The 23,888-nt window shown below is 36.0% G+C and overlaps 1 protein-coding gene and 1 non-coding gene across 12 annotated transcripts in view; one reads left to right on the forward strand and one right to left on the reverse strand.

Annotated features, from left to right (window-relative positions):
* The window catches only part of DYRK1A (dual specificity tyrosine phosphorylation regulated kinase 1A), a 269,710-nt gene that overhangs the window by 18,121 nt on the left and 227,701 nt on the right, over positions 1-23,888 (reverse strand). For 10 of the 11 annotated variants that reach the window (XM_066370200.1, XM_066370199.1, XM_066370203.1 and 7 more), the window contains 6 exons: positions 21,339-21,458; positions 18,782-18,970; positions 12,135-12,282; positions 7,731-8,017; positions 4,841-4,987; positions 2,810-2,950 (listed from right to left, as the gene is read on the reverse strand). In XM_066370200.1, the coding sequence (XP_066226297.1) occupies positions 2,810-2,950; positions 4,841-4,987; positions 7,731-8,017; positions 12,135-12,282; positions 18,782-18,970; positions 21,339-21,458 (1,032 nt within the window). The remainder of the gene's footprint in view (positions 1-2,809; positions 2,951-4,840; positions 4,988-7,730; positions 8,018-12,134; positions 12,283-18,781; positions 18,971-21,338; positions 21,459-23,888) is intronic. The other variant, XM_066370205.1, reaches the window with a different exon arrangement.
* On the forward strand, positions 11,449-11,584 carry LOC136396157 (small nucleolar RNA SNORA17). Its single transcript, XR_010749564.1, has one exon. It is a non-coding gene; the product is annotated as a small nucleolar RNA SNORA17 (small nucleolar RNA).

Here is a 23,888-nt window from a genome sequence, read left to right on the forward strand (position 1 = left end):
TTCCTAATATCCCAAACTGGAAACAAACCAAACATCCATCAACAGGTAAATATAAGTAAATTACAGTATTTTTATTCAATAAAATACTATAAAGCAATAAAATGAATTAACTCAAGACACCACAATGAATGGATCTCCAAAAACAATATTTATAAAGTGAAAGAAACAATCACAAAGTTCTAGAAACCTGAATCTACCTTATGAACAAGCAAACCTAATCTATGATTACAGAAATCAGAAAGCAGGGGTGAGATGAGAGAAAATGGTCATGAGAGAACTTTTTGGGGTGGTAGAAATACAGGGATGGGCAAAAGTAGGTTTGTGTAGAAAAATATTATATGTGCAGGTTATGGTTATTACAACAGCTTTATTGACTCAAAAGAATGTCATAATGCAACTGTCAACCTACTTTTGCTAACCCTGTATTATCTTGTTTTAAGTAGTAGATACATTTTATATAGATCAAAACTCAACAAACATAATACTTCAAATAGCCTAACTGTATATAAATTACATTTTAACAAAACAACATCATTTATAGTCTTAATTCTTTTAAGTAAGAGAAGGAGACAGACTCCCACATGGGCACCAACCAGGATTCACCCAGCAATCCCTTCTGGAGTCAATACACAAGTACTAAACTATTCCCAGCGCCTGAGGCTGACGCACTTTGTTCGGACCAACTAGCTATCAACACGTTGGACCTCACGGGAATGAATCTAGCCACAGGCTGCGGGAGGGGAAAAGGAAGGGAAGAAGAAGAGCAGCAGATGGTCACTTCTCCTGTGTGCCCTAACTGGGAATCAAATCCAGGACATCCACACACCAGGCTGACATTCTATCCACTGCACCACTAGCCAAGGCCTATAGTCTTAATTCTTCATCCCCTTTCCCCAACAAAGAGAAAATATATAGAGGTATGGACTTCATTACTAGGAAGCTAAAATAGGCTCTTAAAACATAAAATAAAAAATTAAAAGCAAAAAGTAAAATCACTAGGAATAATCAACTGCACAAATACCTAACAGTAGTATATGTACATTTATATTTATATTTATACTTATGGTTAAAATTCCTGGTATAGCTTTGATAAGGTAACCATTTGGCTGTACATTGTGGGCTGTATTTATTTATTTATTTACAAAATCTACTTCTGTTTAGAGAGAAATGTTTACTTTATACTTTCAAAAATTAAATTTCTTAAGTCAGTTACTAATTGTGGCTATGTGAAATCTCATAAAGATCAAGATAATTATAGGTTAAGATACTTCTAATTTTAGGAAGGGAAAAAATTTATCTATCCTTTTATGAAATGCCCCAACAGAAATAATTAAAGTTGATAATGATTATAGCTCAAGTTGGAAGAAATGATAGGTTATAGCCCACAGTAATTTAACTATGGTTTTGTAAGGTAGAGATTTGAGAAATGCAATGGGGTGATCATTCTACTTACAAAAAGAACAAAAATAGTATGAGAAAAAAAAGACAAATTCAAAATGGAGAAAGTAACAGTCTATACTGCAGACAGGTAAAGCATAAATTAGGTTTCATATCCTCCATGCTAGTAGTTCTAGTCAACTGGTAGGAGCTACCTTAGATGCTCGTGAAGCTAAGAAGGATTCCCAGGCTGTGTTTTGGTTCAGTGGGAAAGAGGGCCATGACTGATAAGCTATGTGAACAAAAGGCAAAAGGACTCAGGATGCCTGCTTGGTGTTTTCCATCTCTTCCTTACTGGGAGTAGGTCTAATTTAGCTGCCAGATACTACACTGCCTAGAACTTTAGAGAATGGCAGAATGCCATAAGTTCCAAGTCAGTTGTGAAAGATATACTTACATATATATTCTTAAATATTCTAAAGAAAATAATTTGATATTAAAAGTGAAGACTCCATAGTTATATGAAGGGGAATTAAAACAAACAACAATAATCTTCAGTTCCCTGGAAAAGACACGTGGTGGCAGCATCGCTAAAATGCAAGGGCAAAATAAAAACTGGAGCAAAAATAAATCTCTTAAATGTTAAAAATGCAAAACTACAATCACAAGGTATCTGTTACACTTATCATATACAATCACATATTTATATATTATATTCATTTTATATTAAAATCAGCTAGATTAGAAAATACATTAGTGTTTTCACATACATAAAAACAAAAAGTAAATCAAGATGCAAAACTGGCATCACTCTAGTAAACTGACATAGTTTAGGTATCTGAAATAATTCTCAGAAAAAAGAAAATAACTAAAACAAACCTAATGCTTTAAAATCTTGCTTTTAAAATTGTAGAGATGTGAAACTCCTGCTATCCGTGTCATCAAGCTAGGAATATAAAATCAATCAAAAATCCATCTAGTCAGTTCATATTTTTGTCACATATTGCTTAAATCAAAAATCCTTTTTCTCCATCTACACTTAAGAAAAAAGCCATTTACTGCCAATTATGACTTTTACTGTTCACAGCTGCAGTATTGTTAACTGTGAATTTACTATACACCCAAGATTTGAGAAACAAAGGTCAAATTTACTGATTCTGCTGTGAAACAAGGCATGATGATTTGACCAGCTGTCTCCAAAGGCAGACATATAGCTGTCATAATGAAGCTTTATAGAGAACTCTGACCATTAAGCAAACACTGGTTCCTATAGATAGCTCAGGTCAAACAATATCCAGCTTTTGAAGAAATATATATACCTAAGTTACTGAAACTGTGTACAGTGATTTAAACTAAATATAAAATGAGCTATAAAAAGACAGCTCCAGTGAAAGAAGTAACAAAGGCTCAAAAATAAGTTTTCCTATTTTACCCGTTTTCCATCTTTGGTCTTCTTTAAGTTCCAAGTGCCATCTGGCAACTTCTCAAAGAACTTTCTTGCTTTTGGTGCTTGGTCAAGAATATGAGCAGGTGGAATACCCAGAACTTCCACTATTTTATTCATCTGATCTACCTGTATTAAGAATAAAAAACAAAAAAACCCTGTAATTTTAATAGTAGTACATCCTACTTCTGCTAATCTATTCATTCATTCATAAATTATAAATAAATACACTGTGCATTCTCCTGTGTGCCATGCACTCCTCTAGGCACTGAGTACACAATAATGAACATTTCAGATGGCAGACAAACACAAAAAGCTGTGGAATATCAGGTGGTCATGGATACAAAGGAGAAAAAGGACTGGAGAGAGTTTTAAAAGTTTATGTTTTTAGAGTGTCTTAGTTAAATAACCATCCCCCAACCCCCCCAAAAAAATCCCAGAGGCTTAATAAGGTATGGACCTAATAAACTATTTTTTCAAGTGCAGATTCATTCAAATACTGAGTGTCTTCTATATGCTAGAAACCATGCTCAGTAGAATATAGCAGTAAACAAAAGGAGTTAAGACTCCCTACCAAAAAGTTTATATTATAGAAGAGACCACCAGCAAAATAATACATTAAATATATTATATCAAGTGACAACTAAGACCCATGGAGAAAATGAAGGGGATGGAGAGTAAGAAAGGGCATTACAACTTAAAACAGGGTGTCATTTAAAGTGTCACCAAGATGGTGACATGAGAGCCAAGTCTGAAAGGCAGTGAAGGAAGGAGCCAAGTGCTATCTGGGAAACAGCATCACAGGAAACAAACGCAAAGACATGGTATGGGCCTGTGGCTGCTGTCTCCAAGGGACCAGAGAAAAGTTGTGTGCTGGGTCAGAACAAATGAGGGGAGGATGGGGGGAGGGGGGGGCAGAAGTCAAGAAGAAGGCAGGGGTTTTCCATCTACTCAAAGGACTCTGGCATCTAAAATGAGAGTGATGGAAGCCATTAAAATTTCAGGTTATCCCGATATTGTTTAAGCCCTGAAAAGATACTAATTTACAGTAACACTTTTATATTAAAACAAACAAAAAAACAAACTATGAAATTACTGCCAAACAGTAGCTTATTAACAGTTGTATAGTGTCACCTAGTACAAGTCATTAAATTTGACCTTTCTTTTCTCATTTATAAATAAATGAACTGATCAAGATCTACAATAGTTAACTTTCCTTTAAAAAACACACAAGTAAATAGTTTTAATGAGGCAGATTTTTATTTTTTTAGTTAAATCTACTGGGGTGATAACGGCTAATAAGAGTATATAGGATTTTTAAGTGCACATTTCTATGATACAAAATCTGTATATTGCATTGTGTGCCCACCACCCAAAGTCAAATCATCTTCTGTCACCATATATTTGATCTTCTTTACCCTCTACTGCACCTCCACAAGTGAACAGTTTTAAAACCAATGAAACTCCAACTCTTCTGACTGCAAGGGAGTTTGGCCTCACCCTTACACTCCTCCCATGTACTGCCCTATGACCTTCAAAAATCTTTTAAGATCACAGACAGAAAACCCATGGACTAGAAAAATTATACATAGCCTGTAGCTCTAAAATGTTATACTACTACTAATTTACCCATCAAGCCTACTGCTCACCACTTCTTTAATTCCAAATCATACTCTCTAAATTTACAGTGTTTATTTGCACTGTTGTCAAGGTGACTCCCATTCTTTGTCATCAGTTTTTTCTATTATAATACTTATAATCTGTAAAGTTTGTACCAAAATACATAACATTTTCTAATCTGTTCTATTGTTTTATTAGAAGATTAAAAGGTCTTATTTCCCATCTCATGATTATATAATAATTGAAAAAATGCATAATATAAACTCAAAATGACACCAACATTCTAATGATTACACTGGTAGGCAGCTTTCCCTAAAACAACTTTCAGATAACACTGCAATAGACTACAAACAGAAAGGAATTATGAAAACAGAATGTTTAAAGCAATTCACCATATACCTCATTGGCTCCACTGAACAGAGGTTCTCCAGTGTGCATTTCAACCAAAATACACCCAAGGGACCACATGTCGATAGCAAGGTCATAAGGCATTCCCAGTAGCACCTCTGGAGACCGGTAAAAGCGACTCTGAATATACTGGTATATCTGAAATATATTTCAAAATAGTATTAATTCCAAAATAAGTTTTGTTTAATTGTAGTCAATATTGGATTAAGAACACTGACCTAATATTAGCAGGAAAAAAAATAATAGGCTCACTCCTAAATTCAAGTTCTATTTACTGATTTCAACAGACTACAAAAATGTTTAAAGATCTAAACATATCCAAGGAATGGCTAATCTGCCTGTGAAATGCAAACTATATAAAATTCAAGTCCCTTCATTTAGTCTAATCCTAACTGGTAATCAAGATACATCTTAAAACAACTATGTCATAGTACACAAAAATATTAAGAATAATTTATTTCCCCATTAATGATTCTTTATAGTTATGGCTATGATTTGGTTTACCATTAATTTAACAGCTAAACTGAATTTATAAAGTTAACCTTCAGATAAATTTAGGTACAATGTAATGGAAAATCCAGACATCAGTACTATAAATTCTAGAAACATTGCCATCAAGATTCAATCGGGAGTTGTTTCTGGTTAACCAGTTCTCTGCCATGTCTGCATCCTGTCTCAATCTAAGACTATGAAGTAAGTAATCTAAAAATGTCTTGAGAGACCAACTCATTCTCACTTAGTCACTGTAAGTTTAAATCTCGAAATATCAGCAAAGCAAGGAAAGTTTTATGAAAAAAGAGAAAAAAATCCTCCTAACTACACTTCAACCAGTGAATACTCCAACCATTAATGTGGTGTTGCTTTCCCACCAAAGTTTCTGTAACTTCCACCTAAAACTTCAGCTGAGTCTCCAAAAATAATCTCATGTTTCACCCACAGGACAACCCAACCTCAAAGTCTTCTCAAAAAAGAAAGTCTAATTCAAAGGGACCAGGAAGAAATATTATGTTTCCAAGTTTTTAGAAGCCAACATCATCGTTAAGCCCCAAAGATTACTTGCTACTGAAGTTATCTTATTCCAATCTTCCCATCAGTTTGTTACCTCTCCACCCAGTTTGATATCATACTGACTAGGTCATATACATGGCTATGCCCCAGAATCCTTCTGAGGAATGTTTTCTGAAACAAATCTGCTCTGCCACCTTTTGACATGAAGCCAGATCATGAGACAGCCACTGCATATGTATTTTGGAAATGACTTGCCACGAAATTGTGATACATTTACATGGTTAAAACATACTGAGCTAGGCCTTGGATAGAGTGCCTGCCTGGTATATGATGTCCCAGGTTCATTTCCCGGTCAGGGCACACATGAGAAGTGACTATCTGCTTCTCTCCCCCTATCCACTGCAGCCAGTGGATTAGTTCAAGCCTCGGCCCTGGCACGAGACCAGACAGGGTTGCTGGGTGGATTCAGGTCAGATTGCATGAGGAAGTCTGTCTCTCTATCTCCCTTTCTCTCACTTAAAAAAACAAAAACAAACAACAAAAACAAACCATACTGAGCTAAAGGGACAACTGTTTCAGTTTGGCTGGAGAAAGATAGTAGAATACTATTTGTTATCAGGACAGAACATATGATTTAGTTCAAACAGACAAAAATTCCCCAAGTCTGAACTATATTCAAAGAACTCTCCAGATGGGCCTGCATGTCCTAGTCACAGCACCTACTTTCTCACACATGAACAATTAACTATAAGCTCCTCTTGATTTTCCGAGACAGCTAAACTGCAAACCCTGCTTCCTATGTCTGCAATTTTAAAAATTATTTCAACGATCTATAGCATTGCTCCCACTAAGATAATTTGTAGGAAATAACAAAAAGTCGAACAATTCTGTTAGCTGGCTACAAACTTTCAAGATTAAATTAACCTGCCCTATTTTAAACCAGAAAATAGTTGAGACAGTACAGAAAATCTCACTAATTTGGAGAAACAGAAAATGGAAAGCCAGTATAAAATACTAATCTATAAATGTTGTGTTTTTAATTTTTTTAAAGAAATGCCGTGGAACAGTGTTTAAAATAAGTAAAATATTCTCAAATGGTGATCCTAATGCCCCAAGAAGAGAACCTATAATTTCTATTTTACATCTAAAATACACTGTTTCGAGTAATTCTAGAAATAATGCTACCAAAAGAAAAAAAATTTCTTTCCTAAATCAGCCAAACCTAAATCTATTTTTGCTATAGACATGTCTGTTTTTTTCTAAAGACGACCAGTTTGGACAAGTGTCATAATTTGCGTAAGAAAAATAATTTTTAATGTATTTATCAAAACAAGTATGTTTATCAACTATGTATAATTTCTATACTATATTTCCATGTGTAATGCAAAGTTACCTGCATTTTTTGAACCCACTAGTTTTTGAGGAAAAATATTTATGTTCATCTATCTTTAGGAAAATATTTTCCAGCAATGATTCAATGTTCTAGTACTAGAATTTCCCCCAATTTATACTAAAACCTCTATTTGGGAAAATAGTTACAATATTTAATTTACTCATTAAATATTAGTCACCTAATATTTAATTTACTCATCTCCTACTCTCTTTATATATGTATATATAAAAATTACATATACATATAATTTTTAAAAATCCACTTTGAAGAACCAATATTTTCCAATTCAAAGTATTACTACTTATATTTTAAAAGGTTATTTCTACAAAATAGGTATCAATGTAAAGTGAATCAAGTGCTAACATTTTAAATATATCCATCCTTTAATTACTTCCACACTGTACTTAATAACATTTCACATATCTACAGACACTATTTTACCCAATTCTATTTAATTGACAACCCCTGAAATGTACTTACCCGCTGCCCCAATTGACAAGAACTGCCAAAGTCAACGATCTTGATTGCACTGCGTTTGGGGTTACAGAGAAGGATGTTCTCAGGTTTTAGGTCACAGTGAATGATACTAAGTTCTGGAGTTGCAAGGAAAAGCAGTGCAGTGCACATCTGTTGTGCAAACTTCCGTGTCAGGTTCAGTGAGACACCTCGAAAATTGGTGTTCCTCAACAAGTCATAGAGGTTGTAGGACAGCATTTCAAAAACTAAACAGAGATGGTTTCGAAACATAAAGTGGCGTTTCAAATGCACTGAAAGAGAAAAGAGTTTCCTTTTAAATTATACATAAATCAATAAAATGAGAATAATGTATGCATAAACTCTCAATCTATAACATTACAATGTCAAATGCAGGATAAAAATCAAGTTAAAATTTGGAGTTTGGCATTCTGCACTAACAGCACATTCTTTAATCAGTTAAGAATAGCTAAACTGTTCATCTGCTGAATTAAACAGGTACAGTGTCTGCCAATAAGCAATATAATGTAAGAAGTACCACCAAAGAGCCTTGTTTTTAAAAAAACTTAAGTCAGTCTAAAAACATAAGTAGCAGCTTTACAAACAGTCCTGAGAACACGTCAGTAACTTTACCCTCACCTGAGAAAGAAGGCACCTCTACCTCCTGAGAGCCGTGCTGTCTTACGGCTTCATCTGTCTAAGCTGCACTCCTGAGGTCTTTGTTGGCGGTCATGCTGTCCTTAGCAGCCCTCTCTGGGAAGGCTTTGACATACATACACAATCTACTTTGATGATTTCACTACTAGATTTCACTAGTCTGTAATCACTGTAAAAGGAAAATGTAGGGTTTTTTTTCCTTTTAGGCAAATATAGCAAAAATCATGCTCTGGAAGGTACAGAGTTCATACTCAAAGCATTTGATTATGTTCATCAAAATGGTACATGGGACACCCTGTGGAATACTGAAGGTTTGAGAAAAGTTCAAAATAAAGTTCATATACAAGAAAAAAATATGTAGGCTTATGAATGGAAAAAGAATAGAGAACACATTACTTGTTACTTGCTAAATTGCTTTAAATATAATGCTTTTAGTATTAACACTGACTTCACATCAAATAAGGTCAATTAAGAGACGCTCTTCCCTATAAAAATTTTTACATACACCAAAGTGAGCACCTGTAACTCAACTGGATGACATAAGACAACCATTAGTTGAGAGTACCTTCATTTTGGCCTTTTAGTATCAAAAACAGGTTTCTCTACAGATCTATCTGGAATAACTAAGACAGTATTCAGTGTCTGGACTCTGAGGATGGGGGTACACTAAGTTGTCCTGGTAGCAATATTGTCTTTAGATCACTCCTGACACACACAATCTAAACTTAGAATAAAGGCCCTGGCCGGTTGACTCAGTGGTAGAGTGTCAGCCTGGCGTGTAGGAGTCCCGGGTTCGATTCCTAGCCAGGGCACACAGGAGAAGCGCCCATCTGCTTCTCCACCCCTCCCTCTCTCCTTCCTCTCTGTCTCTCTCTTCCCCTCCCGCAGCCAAGGCTCCATTGGAGCAAAGTTGGCCCAGGCGCTGGGGATGGCTCTATGGCCTCTGCATCAGGCACTAGAATGGCTCTGGTTGCAACAGAGCAACGCCCCATATGGGCAGAGCATCGCCCCCTGATGGGCATACCGGGTGAATCTGGTCGGGCACATGTGGAAGTCTGTCTGCCTCCCCGTTTCCAACTTCAGAAAAAATACAAAAAAAAAAAAAGGATAAAAAAAGAAAGATAAACTTAGAATAAATAACACAGTCACTCTATTGCAGTATTACTGTACAACACTAGGCAAATAAAAATAATCCTTAAAGTTTACAAAAGAATGTATAACATCTGCTCTGAAGCACTGAAGTTCACAGGTTTAAAACTAAAAACATAGCTCCATGTGATGATAAAACACTTCACAGACATGCTCCATGCAAGATTTTAATGTGGTTAAGCAGTACCTACAAAAGGAATGCAAAAGGTAACTGATGTCAGAATTTCAACATGACTATGAAAATCCCTCTAAGAAGCTCTGTGATTAGAATGCTTCAAATGGAAGATCAATCCACTCAGCAACACTTGACCTCCCTACTCAGTACTTACTGAGTATCTGCAATGCGCTGAACACTGAAGAAGTCAAAGAATGCTCAAACACAAGTACATTTGTTTAGTTTTTTAAACTAAACTTTGGGGAGAACAGATAGAGGGTTAGCAAGAAGACTGTTTTAGACCCAAACTGAATTTCTTTTAACTAGACCATGTCAGGTATCAAATAATCCAGATAAGAAATTATGCTAAATGGTAAAGTAGTAGATTTTTTTAAAGTTTAAAGACTTGAAACTATATTGATCAATCACTTCAAAATATAAATTATTTACACCATAAAAAAGCAACTGGACTTTCAGAAACCTTAAATTTAAGGTATCAACTCTACTGGTACAGCTGTGTCTACTTCTGAAGTTCTTTATTTGTTGTTTTCCAACATAGAACCTCAGTTCCTTGAGACACTGCATTCACAACCTTCTTATATGAACTAAAAAAAAAATCTGAAAAATATGAGTTATACAAATTAATGATCATTCATCCGTTTACTAAAAACAAAAATGGCAGCTGTTACTATATGAGAATTGAGTAGCTAGCATTTACTGAGTACTTACTATATGCCTGCCATTTTCTTTCAGTAAAGCAGAATTAAAATATTACAGTAACACATCACATTTTCTCTAAACAAGCAATAATTCAAACTACAACACACAAAAGGGAAGATGGCATGTTCAGAGACTATAAGACACATATCCTTAGAATGTCCTTGGTGCTTCTAAAACCACTTGAATAGAAATGGGATTCCCTTAAAGTAAGCTATAATCAGTGAACAGCAAATGCTCAGCAAGTGTGTAGAAAAAGGTTTTAAATAGTAATGCTATTAGTATGGATTATATCAGGTATCTAAAGAGAAAAAACTAAGAAAAATAGTATAAGCTCTTTTTAATTGTACAATAGGGAATAAAGGGTATTTCATAAATGAAATCTAATCTGACCATCTAAACCTTATACCTTTAAATATACATTTTTTTTGTTTCTACCACACTGAGGGGACTAAAGAACCATTAACATCATAATGTCCCCCCTTATTTTCTTAAAAAAGGAGCTTGCTAAATAAAACATAACCTCATGTTTATCAGGTAAAGCCAGCATTTCTGAACATAAGTTCCTATGTATACATGCCTACAGGAACTTCTTTCATTTTGATTCTAAGATCTCTATCACAAAATTGATGGCAGCTTATATTTCTACTTGGCAGCAATTTGTTTCTTGGTGGCACATAAAATACTGTCTCACAATAACTGGCATTGTAGATTTAACAATAATAGTATTTAAAAATGTATAAATTAATTAGATATTTTGCCCAAACACCAATTGGCCATAGATGTCACTATTTTCCTAATTCTTTTGTCTCTTCTTTTTGTTTTCAGAAGAAATACCATACGACAATGAAACAAACACAGTCTCTAGAGTTAGGCAGAGGTAGGTTCCAACCTATCTCTAGACCCCTGAGACCCTGGGCATTGTTACTCTTTATACCAACCTGTGTATAGATTCTACCACCTTCCTAAAAGGATTCCTATGATTATTATAGATGATGGAAGGAAAGTACAAAGAATATGATAGGAATTCAAAAAATGGTAACTACTGTTGCCCCTGGAGGTGTTGCAGATGTAGCTGCAGTGCCACGTCTGTGTCATCAGGTGGCAGAGAGAAGAGAGGCTTGTGTCTGCTAGCCTAGTGTCCTGGCCATGGATGCTAGATGGTTGATGATAATCTGACATCGGTTTAAAATGAAAAAAAAAAAAAGAAAAAAGAAATAAATGGTAACTACTACCTTTTCTGTTGTAATAAGTCCAACAGTTTTTAAGGCTGCCAAACTGACAAACAGCCTGGGGAGGAGTCTGAAATCTTGACCTAGACATTTCAAAAATGGTTCTATAACTATTAAGAACGTATTAGCTTACTTTTCGTTTCTGATCTATACTAGAAATTGTTAAAGGTACCAGAAAAAAAGACTTTTTGTTTAGATAAATGTAGATGATTAAAGGAAACAAATGGCACTTTTAAGTAACCCCCCACCCCACCCCCAAAAACCACTATTCTCATTTGTTTCTCAATTATATGCCATTTGGAATGCAAAGTCCCAGTATCTTAGACTATTACTGCCAGATCAGGTACTCACATAAACCCATGCCCTCTAACAGAAATAAACAGTTGAATTTTTAGCCCATTTCTTTAAGATAAAATCAACTTATTTTCATACAAAAACAGTCATGAACTCTAGTTTCTGGTCTGGGTTTGGGTGCCCCTCCCTGTTTGCCGGTATGTTTACCTATGTAGTATTTCATTTCAGTGTCATGTTTGTTCATCAGCTCAAGGAGTCGCACTTCTATCTGGGCTTGATTCAGAAAAGCCTTCTTGTTCTTTATGATTTTAATGGCAACCCATTCTTGCTCCACGCGATCATACGCCTTTACGACCTAAAAGAGAAGAGGAAGAATTCTGTTTCATTAACGGCAGCAATTTCCCGGCAGTTTACAATTCACCTTAATTGTACATTTACGTATTTCTCATTTTTTTGACCTTCCTACTGTACTTACAAAAGATCCTGTTCATTTCCATTTAATATCATCCATTTACAACTTGACAATCACTTTAAGCCAATCTTTTCAATTGAATTTCTTTTCAATCCTTATAGTATTTGTATCCACAAAATAGTAACTTTGTAACAAAACTATTAAATATTTTCCTGCTTCAAAAATAGATGAATTTTAGCCTGACCAGGCAGTGACACAGTGAACAGAGCATTGAACTGGGAAGCAGAGGACCCAGGTTCAAAACCCTAAGGTTGCCAGCTTGATTGCAGGCTCATCCAATTTGAGAACAAACTTGCCAGCTTGAGTGTGGGATCAGACATTACTCCATGGTCGCTGGCTTGAGCTCAAGGTCACTGGCTTGAGCAAGGGGTCTCTGGCAATGCTGTAGACCCCCGGTCAAGGCACATATGAGAAAGCAATCAATGAACAATTAAGGTGCCACAATGAAGAAATGATGTTCCTCATCTCTCTCCCTTCCTGTCTGTCTGTCCCTCTGTCTCTGTCATAAACAGATAGATAGATCTATAAATAAATTTTAGCAAGTGTTTTGGTTTTTCATCTATCTTACTAAATAACACTGTAAGACAATTCTTCTAACTATTCTTTTAATGAGAGAAAAACCTAGTTTAAATCTCAAGTTCTAAGCCAACTGAAAAATATATATAACTTTATAACTTTAGATTGTCATAGATAAAAACACAGGTATATAAAAGAAAACTTAGTTACACTAAAAAAAAAAATCAAATACATATTACCACAATACAAGGATGGGCAAAAGTAGGTTTATCATATGGAAAACATTACAATTATTAATAAATACTAATACAAAAATAAGTTGTGTTTCACATACTCACAACTTTAAACCTACTTCTGCTCAACCCTGTACAAGGATCCTCATGTTACAAGTCTCGATATATGACGCTCATTCCCATAAAAACTTAAAAAAATTGAGACGTGAGTGTTTCGGCTTATGTCATTAGTGTCGTACTTATGCACTACATGGGAAAACTAGTTCCAGACTAGCCTGGAACAATTCTTGAAGAAGGTAGAGAGGCCAGCAATAGATCCTGTACCATCTACATCAGCTGCTTCTCAAAATGGAACACCTGTAGTACTGGTAGAATCATCTCCAGCTCTCCAGCATGTTCCCTTGGCAATCCTGATTCACCTGTTCTGCTGCTTTTCCAGCTTACTCCTCCCAATAGGTTACTCTCTCCCACCTTGCAATGCCCCTTCCAGTGTGCAAGCCAACTACAGGAATAAAGGTAAGGAGTTATTTTTTACACTCATTTTTTCTATTACTACAAGCACAGTATATTTATGTCCTTTTCCTTTTTCTGTGGGCTAGTTGTTTTTATGTTCTAGATTATGATTTAACAACTGTGTTAGGATAGGTCAGTGATTTGGGCTACGGTACATTTTGACTTACACCAAAATTCGGGTTACATCACTCTCGTAGGAACAGAACAGTGTCATAACCCAAGAACCCCCTGTATACATTAAATGCCAATAGAGGATTTCGACAAGTGTTAAAATGAGAATCAATGCTAAGGAAAGGGGTGTTTATGACCAAATCACTGTGTACACCTCTCACTTTAAATGAGGTTCATATTAACAAAGAAATTTACATAAAAATTAAGAAATCAATATAAACTATTTCTACAAATCAGAAAAACCACAATTAATTAAATAAGTTATATTTATAATATACATAAACTAAATAGTAATAGCTTTAATACATTATTTAGCACATTCAGAAAGTCTGGGTATGCAGAATTCCAAGTGATTCCAATTTGTAGGTTGAGTACCACTGAATTATAGGAAAAAAGTGGAATGTATGTTCCAAGACTTACATCAGTCACGGCTAAATATACTGTCAATGATTGAGTATAAATACCTCAGATGAAATAAAACTTGGAATAAAAAATGCAGTATCTCTAGTTTGACCCAATTCTAAAAAATACTATCTATTGACTTTTAAACCAGAGGCTACCAATGTAAATATCTGATCAAGTGGTTTTCATAGACTATACTGACTGCACCAAGAGTTGCAGTTCAGTGCCCAGATCCTAATGGTCTCCAGGACAAAAATCATTAATAGGGGCCCAACTATTTACTGACTTAGCAAATAGCTAACGAGCTAAATTACACATTTCAGTTTTTAAAAATATCAATGCCTGGAATGCAGTCACAGAGATTCTGATTAATTTGGAGCCTAAGCATCAATCCTTCCTACCACCCACCATCCCCTACCCCCACTATGAAGCTCCCCAGGGAAATTTCAATGTGCAATAACGATAATCATTAGCTAAAGAAATGAAGGAGCTCCTTATTTAACAAGAGACTTGAGAAAAAGCCTGACCAAGTCAATATGGAAGACGTTATTTGGTAAGTGGCATGCCCTAACCCTGAGTACACCACAGCAAAGAAGAGAGGCATCAATCTGACCTAGTAAAATAAAGTTTGATGTCAAAGAGGCCTATATTTTCACGGGTTTACAGGACTTAGAATATAAGGAAATTAAAGTAAAAGAGGAGGAAAAGATCACTCTGAACTCTGAATTACTTAGGGAAAATGAAGTGTACACAATAGGCTACAGCAGTGGTTCTCAAACTTTTTGAAGTCAGGGTGCATTTAAAATCCTACAAATAATTGTAGGCGCACTATATACAAATTTCTGATTAATATGTTATAATAATTAAGTCAAATATTAAAGAAAAAATATATAAAGTCCAAGTGTGCTTTTATGGTAATTAAAATATGACAAAACTAAATTTATTCTGACATTAAAAAACATTTTTATGTTACATTTTTTGAGTTGTGCTTTTTAGAATTTGTAAAAAAAGAGGGGTTAAAAATAATATAACGACAAAAAAGTTATCTTTATACACACACACACACATTCTTAGTAAGATTTAGTAAATTCGGCAGGTCCCAACACGAATGTGTTAGGTTTTTTTGGTTTTGTGTTTATGAGAAACATGAGCCTGATGTGTCCTAGCAATTTCTTCAATGTTTGGGCATATATTTGAAAGGCAAATTCCCATTTCCTTGTCAATACATTGAAGAATTCTTCTCTTTTTACTCTTAATTGTGTTGAGTGCAGAAAACCCCCACCATACATATCATCTTAACTTTACACCAAACAAAGGATAGAAGAAACTGCCTCCAGTCTTTCTGGGGAACATGGGGGGTAGTATAAATAATCCAGCACCACAGCTTAACAGCCTTTTGCAACCTAATCAGGCAAGTGAGGTGGACGGTTGGCCAGACTATACTAGCTGTCAGCTTACAGACAATTCCCCACACCTCTGTCCTCCCAAAATCTAAACTCCAAAAATCCTGTTGGTTTTTTGGTCCCCAACAGGCACATATTTCTCTGTAATACCATAGGGAGCACACTTCTAGGCGCACACTCTGAGAACCACTAGGCTACAGGGTCATAACTTTCATGATGAACTGCACAAAAGTTAAAAAAAAATCCTGTTGATAACAACTGCCTAAATGTTGGTGTAATTTTCAAGGTGGAGACAGCAATTCCTATACCAGTGATGGGCAATCTTTTGAGCTTGGTGTGTCAAAATTTGCCAAAAAACTGAGCATAACTCGGGTGGTGTGTCACTTTGAGAAAAAAACCATAATTTCACGATATTTATAGTTTAAATAACAAAAATGTATAATTGTAATATATAACTATTTAGTAAGCTAAAAACTAATTATTTAACTTACCTGCTTAGTGAATTATTTGTTCATCTGTCAGTTTCTTTTGTTGGTCTTGATATTATTTAACTTGTGTGGGGTGCCATTAAGATAAGTGAGGGGGAGGGGGAATTCTTTAACTAACCTGCCTATTAGTGGCTTTTTTGTTGCTGAATTTCATTGGCTAAATCTTCAATTGAAGGTTGGTATTTTGTACACTTCAAGCCCAAGCAAGCGCTCCTAACTTCATCTGTCAATCTGAATCTTTTGTTGGTTTTGATATTATTTAACACTGAGAATAAGGTCTCACAAAAGTATGTACAGGGAAAAATTGTGAGGAAAGCCATTGCTGTATTTTTCAGGGTGCTAAAAGTGTCTGGTAATCGGTTCCAGGCACTCCAAATTTCCTATTCGTAGTGGCACCCCTCTTGATTCTCCAAGCAGCACCTTTCCATATTCTCAAGCTTTGACAGCAAGTCCACAAACACCTGAGCCCAGATGCTGTCTTGAAATTCTGCAAGTTGCATCTTATGTAAATTAAGATGGCTGCCGCTATTTCTAATGGCGGGAAACGCACCCATAGCACAGGCCCTCTCCTCTCCCAGCCTCCCCCTCACTTATCTCAGTAATGATGGTCAATTAGAAATCCACGACAGCCCAGAACAGCAGATTGGATGATGGTGCTGTGGTTACTTGGTTGCTGGTAATGGTGATCACAGGGCCCCCAGAGATGCGTCCACCCGGCATTCCGCTGCTCTCCGCCGGCCAGAAATGAGGTCAAAGATCCCCTAACAGCCTAACCGGAAGTCTCAGAACTAGACACTCTGTGCTGGAGTTCCGTTGTTTTGGCCTACAGATCTCCAGCACAGAGTGTCTACACTACAGCAAATGTTTTATCCTTGGCTACTAAACCTGGCCGTGCAGGAGCCAGGATGAAACATCCTTTTCGGCATGTGGTCCCATACTTCTCTGGTAGGTGGCCGCGTGTCATCGAAAATGGCTACGCATGTCAGTGCTGACACGCGTATCATAGGTTCACCGTCATGGCCCTATACTGAGGTTGCTCACAACCTTTCTTAAAAGCTGGACCCAAGAAATACCTTTCCTTAAGAAGATTTAGTAGAGAAAGAGGCGGCTTCTGACAAAAAAGTAATACTTTCATAAAGAGGGACTCCCCACACAGTAAGAAGCCCTGAACTCAGAAGAAAGAGGTTACAAATCAAGAAAAAGTTACTGAATTATATACTACAAACACTAAAATTCCTTGAAATCACGGAACAGGGCAGACATAAATGCAACATCAGGGCCGGGCAAAGCCACTCTGGAGTTCCAGAGGTTTTCTAACAATCTTGTTCAGATTTCCTTTCAAGTGTAATAGCTTAGATTTTTCTGGGTCTAGACCTGTGGCTGTTAATGGCCTACAGCAGTGTTTTTCAACTGTCAGTCACCAGAAATTCCGTGCCAGTCCGCAAGAGCTAAGCACCCTGATGCTGCATGAAGATTACAGTCTATAATCATTGGGGTTGAAAGCCACTGGCCTACTGTATGCTTTTCGTCCTAAACATGCTTAGATTGTCAGATGAATTGGTTCCATGAAGGCTGAAAAGAGGTATCTTTTGCTTTCTCTCAAGTTAGGAAATGGTTAAGAGAATGTAGGTTCCATAGTTAAAAAAAAACAAATCATAAACAACAAAAATTAAAATAAAAAAAAGTAGTTCATGATATTTCATTTTGAGACCGCTTCTATCCTCATCATTAAAAAGTCAAAAATAATAATAATAGGATTGCAGATTGACTGACTCACTGCACAAAGGTTGCAAAACAAAAAAAAGTAAATCATACCTCAAATAAAACAGAGCTTTGTGATTAAGTAAGATAGAATTTACTAGTGCAAAGAGCTGGGGGAGTCACATCCAGAGAAAAAGTTTTTCAAAAGTGCAAGGAGAAAAATTGGCTAGCTTGTGGTCTGGGCACAGCTGATGAAAGAAACTACTGTATTTTGTGTTTTGTGCTTTGTATTGGTGCTGGGCAGCAGGTGAGCAAGAGAGAATGGTGGGTGAAGGAAGAGGCCAGGAATGAGAGAAAAAACAGGTTTCTTGGACTTCCAAATCCCTCTTTGTTACTGGTAGAAGCTTCTGAACGATCCTTTCAAAGCATGAGAATTACCCCATCACACAATGCTGATGCTATGAGGACTGGAAGAGGAAATCCTGAAGCCCATCTGCCCAGTTAGAGGCCTGATAGAATTGGAAGATGAGAGGAAAAAAAACCCAGTGCAAAGCCCCTGTCCTGCCAAGCTTTCAAACAGTAAGAGGGTATTTGCTGTGCCAGCTGAAAAATAGTAATTTTTTCTCATTGAAGAGCAGTTTCAGACAGGAAGATAATTATCTTTAACATCCACAATGAAGAATCTTCCACAGATCACACAAAGCCCACATGAAAGGGACAATACTATATTCCTGATTGAAAACAACCATTAGTAAAAGTACTCAGTAGCTATAGAAAGTAAATAAAGAAAAGATCCAATGGAATTTTTATAGGTGATAAAATTTTACTATCTTTAAAGAACTATATATAATAGACCTATTTGTAAATACTGAAAAGTATACTACTGAGGAAAGGATGTAACATGATTCACCAGGAAGTTCTAGTTTATGAAATCCAGCAGTTTCCATTCACTCACCTGTCCAAAGGAACCTTTGCCTATTAAGGAATCAATTTCGTAACGGTCCATCCACTTTTCTCCGTTTTTTACAATATAATCATAGTTATCATCGTCATAACCATCATTGTAAACCTTCCGCTCCTTCTTATGACTAGAATCGTCTCCCTGGCCCTGTTGGTGTCTTCGCTTCTTTTTTGCATAGTAAACCTGAAATGAGAACATGCAGGGTTAACCATGTAACTTCAAACACTGGGGGGGTATAGGAGCATGTATCAAGAGACAAATCTGTTTTAGGTAGAGAATAAATGATTGTTATTCTTTATAACAAATACAAAAATAAAATAAATATTTCCTACAGTTGCTACTTGAATTATATAATGACATGGGTATGAATATATAACCAATGTCTACAATGAAATTCACTTTAAAATTACCGTATTTCCCCATGTATAAGACGCACCTTAATTTTTGGGCCTGAAATTTGAAAAAAGCGCAAAAAAGCAGGAAATGCAAGTTTAAAAAAATCTACAACCACTGTGTAAGATGCGCTCAGTTTTTAGACCCCAAATTTTTCAGGAAAGGGTACGTCTTATACATGGGGAAATATGGTATACTGTTTATACATTTTACAAATAGAAGATATTAAGTAACCAGTCGAAAGTTCCAGTTACATTCCAGAAGAATAGCAGGACCCAATGTAAACATTTTATTTATTTATTTTTTAAATTTATTCATTTTAGAGAGGAGAGAGAGAGAGAGAGAAAGGAGAGAGAGACAGGGGGGAGGAGCTGGAAGCATCAACTCCCATATGTGCCTTGACCAGGCAAGCCCAGGGTTTCGAACCGGCAACCTCAGCATTTCCAGGTCGATGCTTTATCCACTGCGCCACCACAGGTCAGGCCCAATGTAAACATTTTAAAAACTAAGGTATGCTTTATATACATACAATGAAGTGACACAGATCATAAAAGTGTAATACGAGGGATTCTGAAAAATATGCATCTGCTGATGTAATCAACAAATGCCAAACAAGATGAAGAACATTTTCATCTTATGTTCAAAGTCCCTTGTGACCCTTTCTAATTAATCTCAATTTTATATTTGATCATTAGGCAAAAGATTTTATAAATATAATTTATATAAAGTGGTGGTTTGCTAACTTGCTAAAATGTCCAATTTTTAAGCCTATAATGAGAAATAGCTACGTCCTTTTCCCCAATACTAACAGCTATAAATCTTGTGGTTGATTACAGATTGGGTTATTTTCCTTATAACTGTTTTTCTTACAAAATAGTTTCTAAGACCAGAAAAAAATAATAGGCAAACTAGGCAACAATTCAAGTAATTGGTAATAACTTTGAGGAAATCATAAATTAGTTTTCACAGACCAGCATTAGAAAAACTCTAGTCTACAAGATAGCAACACAGTTAAAAACAGGCTTCAACTAAGTTATTGTTAACAGCTTAACAGTAGCTTTTTAAATTTACCAGATATTAACAAATTGACATTAATAAATTGTTAAAAATTTATCAGATCTTTTCAGATGATCAGAAGCTAGTTTGGCACATCTTTTATAACATATTAATTGTGTACAAGACTCAACTCAGAAATATTCCTCACTGCATTCACTCTAATCTCGTCACATTAATATATTAACATTGGCATTAAACAGCATCAAGCTGCTATAAAATTTATACATATATAAGAACATCTTTTTAGTTAAATGGCTCTGAGGCTGGTTGAGAATAAGCCTTTAATGTGAAAAGATGTAGGGCTCACATTGGAAGAGAAAAAAAAACACAGGCATGTCCACTCTTCTCCAGAAAAGCTCAATGAATAATTCATTACAGAGCTAGAGTTGAGGCTAGAAGCAAGTGGCAATCAAGCCAAGGAGCTAAGATACTAGAAAAATAATTAATAGCAGAGTGCCAAGTTGGCAAATGAGTAATTCAAAGTACTGCCCATGTTTTTTATCCTACCTACTTCCACACAAAAAGGCTTTCAGATATCTTACAATAAAAAGACATAGATAAAACAGTAACAACAATAACAAAAAAAACCCACCGAAATTTAAAAAGATAATTTAAAACCACAGAAATACAGATCAAATAAACTAGGCCAAATGCCTGTTAACTGGTTATTAAATATATCTCAGAGCTTCCTGACATCCATGGCAAAAGTAGAAACAAATTTATAAAAATTTAATCAAAATTCTATCATCAACACTTTTATATTGTCACTATACCCTCCACCCTCCCCTTTCTTGTTTTGGAAAAATTATTATGGAAATGATAGCTCAGCATTAATTAAATACAACTCTGAAAATCTTAAAAAAATGAGGAAGTTATCCAAGAGTTATCTTAAATTTTTTTGCAGCCCTTGTTAGTATAGCTTCTTTTTTTACATAATTATATTGCCTATATATAATCATTAACTTACCAGTCTTCACAAAAATCATGATTACAGTTGCTGGGGTAAAAAAAAAAGTTTAGTATGTTTACATAGCTCACAAAATAATTTTCCCCCCTGCTCTATAGCAAAAGAGATGCTGTTAGAACAACTCAATAATCTTACCTCATTAATATGCTTGTAAGTTTTAATCAAGTCAACGGAGAGTTTTCTCAGCGGAGCAGTTGCTGGATCACGGAAGGTTTGGGGCATCCGCCTCTGTAACATGACAATATCAGGCATCACCTTAAATAGACAGAAAAGACTAGCACTTTAACTATACTGTACTGGTATCAAGTCCCTCTTCTGTAACCTGTGTATATGTATTTGTCTAAAAGGCAAATTATATGTTCTATTATCTCTTTCAACCTATTTCCACTGAAGACAACCACTGAAGAAATCAATGAAATTAGCAGATATACCCAGCATCCCAAGACTTCAATCCTGTTCCCCAAATTAAACAGTGGGATTACAGACAAACCCCTGGCCCAGGAGATTCACATGATGCTGCCCAAAAGGGCTTCTCCATCATACAACTAGCCCAACAAAAAATTTCTTCTGACATTCCTAAAGCCTGGCCTAGTTCACGATAGTCAAAAACAAACCTAACTTTTGCTTCCTAAAACAGGACTTCTAGACCCAGTTGATACCACAAAGCAAGCTGGCCATGGAGCAGGAATGAAGCCTGATGCTGCAGCAGTACCGCTTCCAGCACCCCCACACTCTGCCCTCTGACTAGCATCGCCTGTGAGTAAGACTGAAATCTGCTCTCATTTCTTCAACACAATTGAGTACAACATGCCCTCCACATTCCCTTTCCAACTGTGTTACTTGCCGTTGTACCTGACAGACTACACATTTATACACTTACTGGTTTTGGGTTTTCTCCTTCTCCTTCCACTACAAGGCAACTTCCTAAGGACAAGAATTCTTTTGTTCAACACTGTATTATTCCTTTTGCCTCAAACAGTGCCTGGCATATAGTAGGTGTTTAGTAAATAACTGAATAAACAAATGGATCCATAATACCAATCAATATCCCTACTTACAATTAAACTGACCACAAACACGTTCCACAGGACACCTTAAAGGTAATGAAACATTCTTTTTAAACCTCATTTCAACTATATTCCCTTAACCCTTCTCACCCTCAATCTTAAACCACATCTCTTTCATCATCCAACAGGTAGTCAGGGTTCAACTGTGAGTTTCCTCCTAGACTGGGGTGTAAACAGGTGCATGACCGTGCTCCGCACAAACAACCAAAAAGTCAGCAGACAGCAAATCACTAGCCCTGCTGTTCGCTGCCCACTCTTCCACCATGGGTCATGACGAAAAGGGTTCCCAGCAGGGCTTTTTGCATTCAACGGGTCTCCACAACCAATTAATTAAATCAAGGTACATATGGTCATCACCACTAGCCATCCTGGGGTTCCATATAGACAAGTATGCTAGTCAAATCCACTGAGTCAGACCACTGGTGCAGTGTAGCCCCTCTCAAAGGATACTCGGGACAATTTGAAGAGCACAGAGAAGTAACCACATCATACAAAGCCAGACTTCACAGAAATGTCTGTAGTCTTGGGATAAATAACCAAGTTTTATTAAAAAAAAAAAAAGGAAAAGGAGGGTTATTAGGTGACTATAGACAAAACAAAAAAATCACCATCCCTGTGGTATGAAAAGACAGATTATTATAGCAGTCACCTAAGTGTACTTTCTCTTTAACCAATATTAACATTAATCTCCTCTGCACCTATACTCAAACTCTAAAAGTTGTCCTCCACATGGTAAATTCATGGAGTAACTGTTAAGTTAATAATTATCTCTTCTCATGATCCTCTCCTCCTTAAAGTTCCAACTAAGGTTTAAGGAGGAAAAAACTGCCAGTGCTTACAACTATCTGAAAAGACAGTAAGAACAAGAAAAACTGATTAATTTTTCTAATATAGTTTTATTTTTCTAAATATAAATATATAGTAGGTACAGCCAGAATCACAGAATATTCTCTTACACTATTCCTTAAAGACTTAATTAAATAACTAGACAGTAGACAGTATCAGTACTAAGCATGTCAGCTGTTGTGCGAATGAATGCTGTAAGCATACAAGGTAGTAAGAGCTTTCCAGTAACGTGTTTCCAATTTTTTCAGATCCTGGCATTATTTTCATGTAGTTAATTTACTCAGCAGGAACATGCTCAGACTATTGGAATACAGCCTCTCTGTGAGGTTTCACAAAATCTGAACCAGTGAAACATTTCATTACCACTGTAATAAAACTGGTAGAAGGGAAAACTTCAAAACAAATGTAATTAATAAATAATAATAGTAGTAGCGAGTGTTTCCTATACATTACATTTTGAGCATGTATGTCTGTCTCTACATGTCTCCCATGCAATCCTCTCAACAATCTCAGAAGAATAAGTCAGGTTCCTGTCACCATTTTACAAATGAAAACCTGTGCCAGTGGTGTAAAATTACTTAATAAAGTCCTACAGCCAGTGAAGAATACAGGTGAGATAAGAAGACCTGAGGCAGTCTCACACTGAACCTCACGCTCTGAACCGTACGTAGCACAAGGCTAGGAGCTCCCTTAGGCCTCTTTCTACCCTCTTGGTTGAATCACTTTTAGGCTATTCACTGGACAAAAAAATAGAATCATGCATAACAAATAC

The sequence above is a fragment of the Saccopteryx leptura genome, chromosome 2 (genome assembly GCF_036850995.1).
Source record: "Saccopteryx leptura isolate mSacLep1 chromosome 2, mSacLep1_pri_phased_curated, whole genome shotgun sequence".
NCBI lineage: Eukaryota > Metazoa > Chordata > Mammalia > Chiroptera > Emballonuridae > Saccopteryx > Saccopteryx leptura.